The following is a 15381-nucleotide window of genomic DNA, read 5'->3' on the forward strand; positions in this document are numbered from 1 at the left end:
TGTCAACAAATTCCATAAAAAGATCAAAAACAAGAAGCCCATTAGTTCCTACTGAGGACATAAATCCTTCAAAACAGTTCCCAAATATAATAATCCTGAAAAACAGCTAATTTCCTGAAATACCTGGTCACTGTAGTTTTAAGCAAATGTTACTCAAACACCAACAAAGAGTGGATTTGTTGGGGACTATTTTCATTGGTGGATTTATACACATTCGGCGGTCTAGTGAGTATTTACAGCAGGATGTATGTGGGTTTACATGTACACTACTTTTCAACTATTGTTCCAAATATGGCAATATTCCTAATTTGATATAAACAGCATATTCTTCTGTTCTTTAATCTGAATGTAGCATTTTCCGATTGAGACGTAGGATATGCCGATATTATTCATGTTTTAGGAGCATTCTTTGGACATGTATACAGCCCCTTCAGAATATGTATATGGTGACAGTATATATAGTCTAATGTCTCAGTTGTTTTTACCACAGTTTGTGACACATGACACATGACTACAATCAGCTCTGTAAACAGCGTTGTAAACAAACCAAACTAGTAAGTCTGGTGTCGAGATGCACGCATTAAAGAAAAACCCAGATTTTTTGGTGTAAAGAGAAACAAACTTACTTTTTAACATTATAAAAGACTTGGTTTCAACAACTTTTTGGATATATTTAATCTTTGGATATGTGTAAATATCGTAACACCGACAATTCCAACAAAGTCATTCAACAAATGAAGGAGGTAGGCTGTGTCCGCCACCGGGAGAAAACCTATTTTAACCAATTTTTTATAGCCATAGGATGTACTTCATTACGTTAACTTAAACAGGAATATTATCATTTTCATTTTCATTAAACATGTAAAAACTTAATAGGAATATTGCCTTTTTTGTAAAAGGGCAACTTATTATTATTTTGTGTATTTTGTGTAATATTTTTTCAGTGTTGCTCATTGACGTGTTTTTAAACCACAATGGAGTTCTATGGCACAGAGGAATACGATATCAGGCTTTGATACACACACTAGAATCAACTCATTGCTGGATTTAGTCTCTTCCTGTGATTTGTTGACCAGAAAAGTATAAAACATCACCAGTTTTATCCTTTAAAAGGTTGACTAACATTCAGATACACACTGCTGCATGTGTAGGGTTGCATTAGAACAGATTTGTACAAGGGATGGCATGAGAATTGATACTGGTGAAGCCAATTTTCTGAAAATGTGACAGTATTTGTTTTTCTACAGTAACGACGAGGTACCAGGGATTCTTCTGGAGAATTTTACATATAAAGCCATTAGGAGGAAGAATGGCTACCAACACGTTGAAGATGGCGACAAGTACATCTGCAGTAACAGCTCTGCCTCGACTTGTCGAAAAGAAAAACAGTAAAACAGCTCTGATTTGTTTGTGGCCGACATGTTCTCACATGTTGGAAATACACCGTTTGCTTTATGCGAGGGGGAAGAGGACACATATGTAATAACACCTGCGTTGATATCAATACAAAGCGAGTCTAAAAATAACCCCATACCACAAAACTATAACAAAACTGTGATAGAATCGGGATCTTGGAGGCTGATATTGATTGGCAGATAGTCTATATAACAAAAACAATCAACTAAAGAGTGGAAAGCAACAGGCAAGCAGAAAAGAGTGTTGTTCCTTTGGATTTATTACTTGAAGGCTACATACCACTGTTGTTTGTAATGTTTTCAATAAAGGAGTGGGTTCATTGTTTTGTTTTTTACCGTGGTATTAAATTGGGTATGAAGGATCGCGCAGTTTCATGGGGATTGGTATCGACTAATGCATTTTCTGGTATTGTGACATCCCTAGTGTGCGCAGCAGTCTGTACCTTCTCTATCTGATCAGCCTCCAGGAGATCACTGGCTTCTCTGAGGTTGGGTTTGAATGTTTCTGGCTCCAGCTCTGTCTTGATGGATGCACCATGCTTGGAGTTCACCTCTTCCTTGGTGGTGATCTACAAGTAGAAATAAATGTCAGATATGCATACACACAAGGACAAGGAGTGGTTCAACTTCCACAGAGCACTGATAGTGGGTGGGTTCAATTATAGCTACTGTCATCAATCTACGATTCTGTTCTGCGTTAGGTCAGGCTACTGATACAGATTTAACTAGTGAGGTTTACTAGAGCAGTAACCACTAACAAGCTGTAAAGTGCAACAGTATTCGGCTTTACACTGAGTGAGAAGGGCAAAATGTCTGATCTGAAGTGATAAACTCTACAAAGCAGAAAAAGGTTGACCTTAACAACTCAAGGCTAAAGGCTAGGATAACAGGTTTAACAAGATCAAACCAGCCTTTAACCATAGCCTAACCTGAGTAACAAAAGCTCCCATTTTAATTCCAACAGTTTTCCTGCCAAAATTATAAACGCAGCATTTGCTAGCAACAACCAACAATTTGATGATGGCAGCTGAATATCTTCCTGCCACTCTCCAATGCCAGATGACTAGGATTGGTTTGGCAGGACTGGTCGGGCAGAGACACTGTCTGGAAGAGGAGAATGCAAAGTGAATAGGAAATCAACCCAATGAATAATTTGCACTCCACTGTTTGACGTTTTCTCTGACCAATGGACTGTTTGGGTTATTTATCTTTCTCGATAACAGAGGCTGATTGTGGAGTGCTTCACCACTGGTGGCTGGGATGCTCTCATGTTTCAGTTCTCATTCAAATAGGGCCTACCTGCATTGTCCTCAGAAAACATCATTCACCCTGTCAGGGGAGTCTTACTTCCACCCTCTCACAAACACACCCTCTCTTCGTCCTTCAGTACTGTCTCTTCCTCAGTCTTCACGCTAGATGTATTCTTTACATTCAGCATCAAAGACAATTTTCTTTTTAAGAAAAAAGGGAATTTCCTACAGAAACACAAATTTATGTCTATATAAAACCTACCGATTTGTCTACAGCCAGCACAGACAGCTAGCAACAACTACTTCATTACCAGACTCATCTAGTGGGCACTAAAAACGTCATGACAAGCGGTCTAAGAAGGAAAGCCTGACACATGGAGATAAGGCTGCTGTCACGTGAGAACCTCTTCACTCCAAACAAGCTTTCTGTAGTGAATCGATTAAAAAAAAAAAAAAAACATTGAGGCAAATGTTTGAGAATTTACTCCCAATTTATCTTGTATAGCAAGTTTTGAGTAGGTTTAGTGAGCCCAAAACACTCATGAAACTTACTCAACCCATAACTCTATGTAAAGCAATAGGATCATGTGTTTTTGAAGTTAGTGAGCAACATCAGCAGCAGCTAAAGCCTGCAGTATGGAGCCTATGGGAGACCGTGTTGATGCAGGCAGCAGCGGGGCTGGGCAGAGCAGAGAGGGGGGGCAGACAGGGTTGGTCAGGGCACCTGGAGTCGTTTGCAGAGCGAGCGCAGATCTTCACTTTTTAGCGCATCAATCCGACGGTGGTACTCCGTCAGAGACACTACCTGGTAGTACAAAGACAGGAACAGGTGGAACATAAAACTCTGCCAGATCTATTGCTGGCCATGGGAAGGAAATGGTGAGTTTTGGACGGTATTATTTGCACCAAGTAGTGATTCCAGCAAACTTAACTTCCCCTTTATAGAAAGGTAGATGTCTTAAATTTGAACACACTGTAACAAAGGCTGAAGGCCACTGTTAGAGGAGTTTACTGTTGGTAAAGAGAAGAAGATAGGGCATTTCAGAGCACTCGGTCATTTTGCATGTTTGTGTAATATTTTTTAATATCACCACCACTAGATGCTTCACTTATAGTAAAAGACGTAGACCAAAGGATAGAAACAACACCGCAGCAGAAAGCAAACCGCAGACTCATTCACCTTTCTACAAGCCAAGTGAAAAGGCTGCTCAGAATCCACAAGATTTTGATGCTGGAACACACAACAAAAAATAGCTAAAGTCCAACTGATGCAGCAAACACCTGCCAAGTGCATGAGCATTAACTCGCTCTCTGTTTGTCAGGAACAACAATCCGCAAAAATACAGTCCAGACAGACCAAAACAATGACCAGCATGGCTGCGTTCCAACAAAGTAACACCCCACGCTGCATACTCCACTGAGAGCTGCTGCCTCTGTTCTGCCACTGAATGAACGTTGGCGTTTAATTGTCCACTGTGTCTCAGTACAAGAAAGATATTTAAAGCCTCATGCACGAGATAAACAAACAAAGCCATCAATACTACGCAGTACACCCAGTCCTATCAATTTCAGGTCAACATTTCAATAAATATCAAACTGTCTGGACACAGATGTCATAAGCTTCCTTTAATTACTTTTTTGGTAACAAGCTGCCTCTTTACAGCTCTCAATAATGTAGCAGAGAGGGTAAACTACAGCCCTCATAAAATATACATCTGTGCCTCACTTCACCTCCAGCTGAAGGCACTTTAGTCCATTTCCCCCCTGAAAACGGGTAAGCTAGCAGCATGCTAGCCTGCTGCACACTTTTAAGTGTGAATCAAGTTCCTTTTCTCTTAAGAGATCAATGTCATAAAAAAGGTCAGCATTTGGATGTGACCAGTACTTTAAATACTGTGTGGTACAGCACAGGTGGCTACTTAACAGTCACTCAACAAACTATAAAGTCAACATGATATCTGGTAACTGTAAAGTATTTGGTGATGTAAGGTTAAGGTTAAGGACACTGGTGAATCCTGAAAAAGGAGCTGCATTAATAAACTGGCACTTAGCACTGGAAACTTTCAGACAGCTTACAGAGCCACACACATCGTGGGAACAGAGAGGACAGGCAGAGGATGAGAGCACTGTCCTGACTGACAAATAGCGTTCAGATAGTGGCCACTTTGTTTAACATCTGCTGCCACTGAACTAGACCGGACCGGCTAAACGGCTAGCAGGCTAGTTAGCTTCGCTAGCGAGCTAGCACGGCATGCTAACAACAACAACAACAACAACAGCAAGAGAACATACAAGAACATACATTACATCGCTGGAGACTGAAACATGAACTTGGTACACTGTACATACACAGGTATACTTCGGGGTCAGCCGCTTCTCTTGGTCTTTCACCCTCCTAGAAAACATGTCTTGCTTTCTGGACGAGGTTGAAGCTGGAAAGTCACATTACAGATCCTGTAAGTTCTCCCCGTATAGCCCCGAGAGAAGCACCGGGAGTTGGTACGAAGCCTGGCAGCCTGCTTGACTAAAATAGAAACAGTTTTTTCCAATGGGGTCTTTACGCCGAATGATTTGTGTGACATCGCTAAAAACCAATAACAATACGGGACAGGAGGAAAACCGGCTCCCCATTGGTTAAAGAAACCCGATGGTCCCGTCCCAGAACCGACATGATTTAAAGACACAGTTACACCACTATGCCATGAGGTATCGTTTCTATACACTTTGATGGACCATTTCCCAGTTATAAAAAAACAAACAAAAAGGTTCACATCAAATTCAATCGAATGAAACTTAAATCAGCTTTAAAAGTCAATTTGGTCTTTTTCTTTTTTGTCTTTTTGTTAAGCAAAACTCTTATTAGTTTTTAGACAAACCTTTGTTGGTAAAGCACATCTAATTTGTGCCTTAAAAGCATTGCTTTAAAGTCATGTATGGTCAACAGGGCAAACTAAAGCAGCAGGTTCCTATTTACTTATTAAAATATAATGGATCATGTGGCCTCTGTTTGCAAGATGCCCAGGGACAAACAAATTAGTCCACTTTGTTTCCTACATCATTCATTTACATTAAAATTTAAATCCAGGCAACAGCTTCCACCGTATCAATTTCTTCGTACAATGCATCCTTTTCATCTCCACAAGCTAGTAAACAGTCTCATTTGGCCAAAACACATCCACGCTGTGCATGGTGCAGCAACATGCACAGACAGTGCTGAAAAAATAGAAGGATATTCCTTATCTATGCTCCCTTGTCTTACTTCCACATTCTATAAATGCAATAAATGCACTTTGAAAGGTTAGTTTCGAAGACAGTTTGAACCCACATCAGTGCCACATGAGTTTTTGGGACTATAACTCATAAAAAAACAAAAAACAACACAGTTTAGTTGCTCAATGTTTATATTCTCTGTATATGTTGAGCAACTCATAATGGTGTTACAATTTTACCATTCAGCAAAGTAAGTTGCCAAATGCGGACCAACACTAGTGACAGTCACACAACATGTGATGAAACTACAATACACCGACTGAGAAGAGTAAAGAATTACACAAACATGCAAAACACTTTGGTTGGAAGCTCAGAGAAGCGCATTTCCAAGCAAAGCAAGTGTTTACACAACTTACATGTGATAGAAAGTTTATACAAAAATTTACTATCAAATCAAGAAATATGCAGCGGTACACAGAGGTGCAAAATACAGAAGCAGAATACAAAACTAAGGCTTGACAACTACACAGTTCTGATGGATTAAAAACCAAGATCAGCACAATATATTTGCACTATGCGTTGCATAATGAAGGCAAATCAACACAATTACTGAACATGTAATTCAACATATAACAATAAACTTAACAATACACCACATTGTTCACAGATTATGGATTAAACCATAGTGGAGAACTATACTTAATCCATGTATGTGAGGGTTGAGACAACACACTTGCACTTTAAGCTAGGTGAGGGAAGTGTTTTAGCTGTGCAGACCTTACCTCCCATTCCTTAACATTGAGGTCAGTGATGGGCTCATCCTCAGCTGTTTCTGACACCTCATTCTTCTTGACAACCATAAATCCAGGCTCTTGTCCCATCCCCCTGACCCCCTCACCGTACATGTCCGGGCTCCACTGCATGAAGAACACGTACAGGTGGTCTGACCTGGGGGAAGAACCACAGGAAAAACTATGAGGGAAGAGGCTTGGTTCCTACAGGTCTTGGAGATTTAGCACAAAATCATCTGATATGCGCCATTCAGTGCCTCTAAAATATCAGGGCCAGTACCAGAGACTGTAAGGTAAAATACAACACTGAGTGAGGTCACAAGTTTTAAATTGTGACTTTGATTTGATGAAAAATCTGATAAATCTCCCAAATGTTTTCAGGACGAATGAAACTCAACACAGACAGACTGACACAAGACCTTTTATTAGTCTCCTCTCAGCTAATACTGCTGAAGTGTTAAAGCTGCTTTGTCTGTGTGACATTGTGTCTGTTAGTAAGTATTTTGGGACACAATCTCTCTTAATATGAATATAAGGCATAGTTAAAACTGAATACATTCATTTTGATGGTCATTTGGGGCCGGTGCTAACAAGCTGTAAACACAGCATTCACATAGTATCATATTATCATAGTTACGGCAAATGTGTTAGCTAACAGTTGCTTATTAATACATCAAAACAGACACAGAGCAACATTAGCATTTATTTGGAGTCGTATTTCTGGACACCTAACAAATCTAAAGTTAATATTCACTCATAGCTCCGTTTTGGTCTCTACCAACTCCTGAGGGAAACTCTTTAGCTGCTAAATGCTCCACTTTGTTCACCAGCTAGTCGCTAACTTCATTTGGTGTTGGGTAGTGTACAGGGGACAGGCAGTGCAACTGAACTAAAACAGTGAAGTTGAACTTCATAAACCCAAAACAATTAGCTGATAGAGCTGAGGGGAACTATAGAGTCAGGTGTGAACTCTGACATTCAATTGATACATTAACATAAAAATACTGATTAAAGCAGCTTTAAAGTTGTACATAGCAGAAGTCAGTTTCCTCAAAACAAGGAAGTCTAGTGGTAATAATGATCTCCTGTAGTTCTCCAACATTGTGACTACAATTTTGCCCCTCCCCCTCTCTGGCTGACCACAGCTGAACAGTTCAGGATATGATATAATGACTATGGCAGAACTCACAAAAAAGTGACAGAAAACTACTGAATACAGTTTGTTTGTGTTTGCTAGCAGACATGAAAGAGCTGTGGCAGACTCAGTAGGTTGAGCTCTATTCAGAGTCATGGTTGTGTATGGCTCATTCAATAGCTTCCCTTTTCTTCCCACACCATTGCCAGGCCAGGACACTTAAAGACACATCATGCGGGTCGCCTCCCATCTAGGTCAGGCTTCAGAGCCTAGCAGTATCTGTAGAAACTATGAGCTGCTGTGCTGTCAGTTGGAACAGCTTATGATCACTCCTCCCACACACCTTAGCCTGCTTGCAATGCATTAAAAATAATGAGTGGTAACATGTACGAGCCCTGTCTTTTAATACTAGCTTTGAATCTGCCATGTCCCCGGGCTATCATCCCCAAGAGCAGTGTGGATCACAGCAAACTTGTTTTCCAGGTGGAAAACGTTGTAGCTAAGCAACCTGTGGATAAAAACAACAGAGCTTTAACAAGCAAGATGTCTGAAGTCCATAGTAAATAATGAAGTGAAGAGGATTCCTGCATCTTTACGGCACTAAGGGACTCAACATATCGCATAACCAAGAAGCATTTATGGTACCATGACTAACTAAAGACGATGCGCCTGTTTGTCTGATGTGATTAGCAGCCTGAGAGAACACCATGTGTGTTGCTGCTGTAAAAGACACATGTACTGAAAACACGAGAGGTGCTGTGAAACTCACGGTTGGGAAATAACTGATCAGATTCACCTCATGAAATAATTTCCATTTTTGTGCTTTTGTCTCCTCGTCTCTAAATGGTAAATGGTAAATGGACCTGTACTTGTATAGCGCCTTTCTAGTCTTCTAAGAAGACTAGATAGATAAAGTAACACATCTGTGCTGGAGACAGAGGCGGATGACGTTGGGATGACCAATCAATTCCAGATTTGGCTGAAATGAATGGCTTTTTAAGACAAGTGACTTATTAAATTAAGCCATTGCTGCAATTTGGATTCATTCAAAAAAAACACATTAACATATTACACAACTTTCTCGTAATGCTCTCCTTTCAGTGTGAAGAGCTCTAATGTAATTATGACTACTGCTGACTTGGCAACTGTACTTCCAGACGGCACGATCCAACTTAGAACAAACACATAAACAAGCTGAGGCTATTTTCCGTTGATATGAGCCATTACAAATTTCAGTGTAGGTCATACAAAGTTCACAGCATCTTTGTGGGTGAAGTACATTCTTTTGAAAGACCACACAGGGCACTGCTTTAGCTGATCCTGACTGTTGCATGGGTCATGTGTGCCCCAGTGCAGGAATAAAGCATGTGTGTCTGTTTCCCTGCAGAGTGAATGAATAATAAATCCCTTTGCTGCCTGGCAGAGGGAGATGGGGAGAAGCCGCAGAGGGAGTCAGACCTGACATAGAATGCATATTTGATTGGTTTCAAATATTAAAAGGACTGGAGGTGAGGTGCCTCAGTAACTCAGCTGACTATTGTTGCAAAATTCTACATTAACTACTGGGAGGTGTAGCAGAAGTACTGACCTCTCTTGCGGGACAGCAAACCAGTACTCATGCTTCTTGCCCTGCTGGGCGTACTGCTGCATGGAGGCGCTGGCGTTGGAAACGAACGTCTTCTTCATGGGCTTCCCCACCCGCAAACACAGAAACTTGTGAGAGCGGTGCTTCCGCCTCTCTCCCGACACTGTACCTGAAAGAGGAAATCATCACATGGTCACATAAGCATAACGTGTTAAGTTATAACTTAATAGTTATAACAAACAGGACAAATCATTTCAAAGGAATAGTTTAAAAGACGTTTTGGAGAAGGTGCCTTTTCAATATCAGATCAGTGACATTAACTGTATGTTGAATATGAATCTACAGCCAGCAGCTGGTTAGCTTAGCTTAACATAAAGACTAAAAAGAGGGGAACAGCCTGGTCCTGTCCAAAGCTAACAAAATCTGTCTACTAACACCTATAAAACTCATAAATGTGTTGTATCTCATCAGTTTGACAATGACTTCAATCAAGAGCAAGAGCCAGCCTAGCTGTTTCCCCCTGCTTTCAGTCTTTATGCTAAGCTAAGCTAAGCTAAGCTAAGCAGCTGTTGGCTATAGCTTCATATTTACCATACAAACATGAGAGCGGTATCAACCGTCTTGTCTAACTCTCGCAGGAAAGCAAAATAGCATATTTCCCAAAATATCAAACAGTTCCTTTGAAAATCATGACTATTTTGTTCTCTATCAAAAACAAAATACATCTTCTTGATTAACTATGTGTTCTCTTCCCAATACCTGCTGTATGTATGTGACCTTGTTTTCTTTCTTCTATTTACCAGCTACTTCAGCTGGCATTAGTCATTTTGTGGCAGAAACACAACAGATGACAGAAATAAATGGAGTAGCACACTATAATTGATAGTGGCACTGAGTCTTCTGCCTATGGTACATTATCAATTATAAAGCCACAGCCGCAGAAAGCTGTATGAGATCACTCTTTCAGTGAACGGACAATATGTGCCAGTGACATTACACCGGCACATATTGTCATCTCCTGGTTGGGCATCTCAAGCTAACTAGCAAAAATAATGACAGGGAAAATAATATTAATCTGCTTAGACAACACAGCTCAGTAGGACAAATTCAACTTTCAAAATGCATTAATACTGTGTTAATGCAGTGTGTTTCTGAAGTTGCTGCTGTTACGTGTGTGGGCTGTGCTAATGTGCACAGAATAATAGGCAGCCCTGCTGAGATTCCTGTGAATTAAAAGTGCTTTTGCAGCCCGGCTCTCTGTGTGACAATAATTGCCGGGGAGAAAATGGAAAATCTCTCTCCCACTGTCTTGGTCTTCTGGGGAGAGAAATCTTTTTGGAATCACAACTACGTGTCCAACTAGAGTGGGTTATACAGGCACAAGTGAGCCAGTGAGCGTGACAGACCGAGGCCACTGTCAGATAACAAGACCAGAACTGTGCCAAGCAGATACTGATTAAAGGATGCTGTCATAGTTTTGTATGTTTGAGCCAATCAACCACTAATAGCACATTAATTGCCAACCATTTTCTCCTACCTAACTTCCAGGCAGTCACTGCTTTCCATTTGTTTCAGTACACTGAACATCATTTTGCTGGAGATAGGTAATCCATCACAGTGAACATACTGCTACCTTAATAAAGTTATGTTATCACTGTGCGCTGATACAGAGAGAATTGGCTGTTTTAAAACTACTTGCTGGTGCATTCAAGGATACTCTTACATTTGTAATTTGAAAGTATGCTACTGTATGCTGTGATCATGAGAAATTTTCATTTTTTATTGTTTAAGATTATGTTTTTGGCATTATATACCTTTAATAGACAACATCAGTTTAAAAGCCAGATAGAAAATCTATGTACAGTAAGTACCGTATAAACAATTTGTAGTAAAAAAAAAAAAAACAACAACCAAAAAACCTATCCACAGCACTTAATTTAATGTTGGATCACATGCACACTGCAGATTCAGTTCTTTTTTAATTAGTGTTTAATTAATTTAAAATTGTACACATAAATATATGTTATTTGAAAGTATATAGAAATACCCATAATATTAGAAAATTGTGTTATTTTAATATGTTTTTGTATATATGTTACTGGAAGGTGTCTTGGAATCCACTGTGGGATGGATCAAATGTTTGGCATGACAAGAAATAAAAACTACCAACTGGTAGTTGACAGGTTAAAACATCTAAAACCTGGTATGATCCTTTAATCTTAAACATGGCAATGAACACAAAATAGGTCTATTCTAGGCTTTGTAGAATTTAGTATTTGACTAAATCCCACATGAAAGCAAAACCAGAGACAGATGTCAAATATAAATAACACCTCTGAATGCTGTCTCAGAAGGCGTTTTGATGTTGGGTTTCATCGTCATTGTGTTTCCCCTTTGGGTACTAGCTGTGTTTGTGGCATTGTGGTGTTTGATAGGCTTTTGCTTATCGCCCGGAGGAGTGGTCCAGACCACCAGAGCCAGAGATCAAAGAGCTGCATAGAGCCCCATAAAGCCCGGCTAGCTTCGCCAAGCTGATAACAACAGAGAGGCTGCCATTTCCCTTCGCCTTATATTCCAATTACTAGCACCAAGGCAGAGTGGAAACGGAAAGGTTATCAAGAACCAACATGTGAGAAGTGATTCTGAAGCAGCCAAAGAGCAGAGAATCTCAGTTTGATAGGTTTCAGAAGAATATGGATGAAGGGCTGCAGCTAAAAGACATGAGGCCAGATTCATCTCCTGAAATGTTCTCTAACCATTAGTAATGAAGTGTGTTTACCCTCTGCAGAGTTCAGCATGCCTTCCTTTTGTGTCTGTTCTACATTCTCCTTTTCCCCCTTGCCTTGTTGCATAGTGTCCGTTTTGAAGACATCTGTCCCCTCATTGGCATCCCCCTGTGGACTGGCTGAGACGGAGGTGGTGTCTGTGGCACCAGGGGTGGCTGAGCTTTGGGACCCTGGACGAGAGGTGCTGCTGCTGGGACCCTGGGCCTGGCTAGTGCTGCTGCTGGTGGTAGTGGGTGTGCTTGGTGGCTTCTCTACACTGTGCTGCTTGGATCCCATGGGGGACTGGCTATCATTTTCTGTGGCAGTGTCTGGTGGATTGTCCTCTGCTTTGGCCGCGGCGGGCCCCTCCGGCTGGCTGACTGAGCCGCGGGCACTGCCTGGGGCCTGGGAGACAGCACCGGTGGCCTCCACCTGGGTGACGGTTTGCACAGACTCTGTGAAAGCGCCAGAGGACTTGTCCAGGCGCAGGTCCTCATTAGACGCTTGCTCTTCCTCCCGGATGGGGGACAGCTCCGGCTCGGTGAAGACGTCTTCGGAGATGGACCCCTCGGTGCTGCGTGGGGCGGTGCTGCCGCTGTCGCTGGCCCCTGGCTCCCTCAGGCGCTGCTCTGGGTCCTTCTGCTGGGAGGGGTGTCTCTCAACTGGAAGAGGCTCCAGGTCACTGGAAACATGAAAGACAACCAGTAAGACACATTCAATGCAACTCTATCAAGAAATACCACATATAGCATGTATTCCAGGTAGTGCACTGATTGTATACTTCTCTGATCTTACACAGGTAGATCAGTTTAGTTGTAGTAATAGTAGTTTTCCTCAGGCTGCAAAAACATAATAAATATCCCCTGTGGCTGTCTAAAGTAAGAAAGTGTTACAAACTGAGGCCACAGAGTTGATGTGTGTGTGTATACCAGGCATGGATGGTCAACTGCCAGACATTATTTGGCATTTAGTATCATGGGAAATGTAGGATCCAGCCTTTCTGGAAAGTGGCCTCAACTACAGGCTAATATCACTGCGTCTGCTGCTTCAATTTTTTCATTATCATCATTATTTTCTATATCTGTCTCTTTTGAGTCCCCCAGCTCTATCGTGTGCTACACTAAATCACTCATTAACTTTAACCAATCATCGGCCACATTAATGATCAATAACGTATTATAATGTCTTATACATAATGTAAAATGCATTTCCTTGTTGCTTTATTCAAACAATTGTCGTGGGCTAATTTTGCAGCAAGCAAACACATTTGGTATTTGAATAACTAACATAAATGTAAGTCAGTTATTTCAGTGATATTGAAATAATAATGAAGATTTCTTTTCCCATTCTGCGTTATTCAGCAAATGGTCAAACAAAGTAAAAAGATGAAACATAATAATCCTGCACAATTTACCGATTTGTTACTGGAAGACGTATAATATAACATATGAGTGCATTTAAACAGAGCTTAAGCAATTCATGCATTCCATAAGTGGTTGTAGCCTATATGTAAATGCCTTTATCAAGTAAAAAAAAAAATACAGAGAGCTGCGCTGATCTCCTTAGAACAGAATCACCTATTACTGGTGTTAATTTTGGAATATGAGCATATCTAATGATTTGGGTCATACATTCTGCTCACTATGTACACTTTTGTTTCAAATTTCAGAAATTCAGTGTTGCAAGACAGGAATGGCAAGAAAAAAATGAAGCTGAAACCACAGTGACCTCTTATGAAAGTAACCACCATTTACCCTGTAGCACAGGCTCTGAACACAGCGCAATAATCCCAGCTGTACGGAAATTTAGCACACGACTGGGCGCGAAAAACAGACCTGATCTCCCTTTACGCATAAATACTGTTGCACCAACTTTGTGCATATTTGGACAAAAAAAACACGATTTGTCGTATGAATGTTAATATCCCTAATACCATAGTTGTATTTCAAATTATGTACAACAAAACCCCATTCTAACTGTCCAAAGGAGCTAATTAGTGTTTAGTGCATGAACATAAAAACTTTCTATTTCTTGGAAACCTCGGTTGCATGCAGACAGACCAAACAGCTCACTCTACAGAATTACATCCTGGAGGCACTTGTTGCTCAGCTGTGTGTTCAGACAGAGAGAGAGAGAAAGAAAGAGGTCAGCAGAGAGGGGGAGAGCAGAGACAGACAATGGACCACAGCTGAGAAAACAGCTGGGCCTGGCACAAAAACCAGTCATTTGCCAGCACAATTACTGCTCCACGGGCAACACTCAACCAGCTAAATGGAGCACTGCTCAGACCTTGCTACCACCAAAAGAAACAGAACAAAATGACTCCACAGGGTTTCTAATAGTACACCCTATCTGTCCTTGCATAAATCAGTTTTCAACAACACAAACAAATCCAAGTGAAGCAAAAAAAACAACTCAGACAAATCTGTGGGAGGAAACAAGTGAATCCTCTGAAGTGCTTCCTACTGCATAAAGAGTTGAGCAATCAGAACACAGGAGGGTGAAGGCATACTACATTAACCCTGGTGTAATTGCCGTTTCCTTTTTTATTTTGGTTTGTGGTGGGGGAACTACACTGTTGGTTGGTTGCTGATGCAATTTGACCACGAGTGCAGCCGAGAATGACATTGATTACAGACATTGATTGCTGCATTTCTGTACGGGTGAGAGTGGGAGAAAGACACGTGTAACTGTAAGAATATTCCTCTTACTCTGGCACATCCTCTCTGATCTTGGGGTCAGTGATCTCCTTGTAGATGGCGGTAGACTGCACCTCCTCCAGAGGACACATGATGCCGTACTCCTCGCACCCGTGGGCCTGAACCAGGGGGTCCATCCGGTGAGGGTCGAACATGATGTTGTTGGGTGTCACCAGCAACACCCCGCTCACCGCACCCTGAATCAACAAAGAGGGATTAGAACCTTTAATACATACAACTGAACAGCTTTGCATGTTTATCTACCACCCAAAGATAATCAAAAGCACCCCTGGCACATAAGCAACTGGAGGTCAACTCCATTTTAGACCACAAATGTCCTAAATCAAGTACAAATTATTGACTGCCAGCGCTGACCACTTCAGTGCTTTCATTTGGTACCTAGGAGTGAATCAGCACCGGTTCAATACCATAGATCTGTATGTGTGTGTGTGTGTGTGTGTGTGTGTGTGCCAGGACAGCTGCCTGGACACAGCAGTGTGTTGGCACGCACGCACGCACGCACGCACGCAC

The 15381-nt window shown here is 41.3% G+C and overlaps 1 protein-coding gene across 1 annotated transcript in view; it reads right to left on the bottom strand.

The window, feature by feature from the left end:
* oxr1a (oxidation resistance 1a) overlaps positions 1–15381 on the bottom strand; it is a gene marked incomplete in the record, with an annotated part of 146826 nt that overhangs the window by 5066 nt on the left and 126379 nt on the right. Inside the window, 6 exon segments of the mRNA XM_035671759.1 lie at positions 1859–1984; positions 3390–3470; positions 6658–6823; positions 9390–9555; positions 12166–12833; positions 14863–15047. Coding sequence (XP_035527652.1) covers positions 1859–1984; positions 3390–3470; positions 6658–6823; positions 9390–9555; positions 12166–12833; positions 14863–15047 — 1392 coding nt within the window.

The sequence above is a fragment of the Morone saxatilis genome, unplaced genomic scaffold, assembly GCF_004916995.1.
Source record: "Morone saxatilis isolate NCDOM2014 unplaced genomic scaffold, NCSU_SB_2.0 Contig24, whole genome shotgun sequence".
NCBI lineage: Eukaryota > Metazoa > Chordata > Actinopteri > Moronidae > Morone > Morone saxatilis.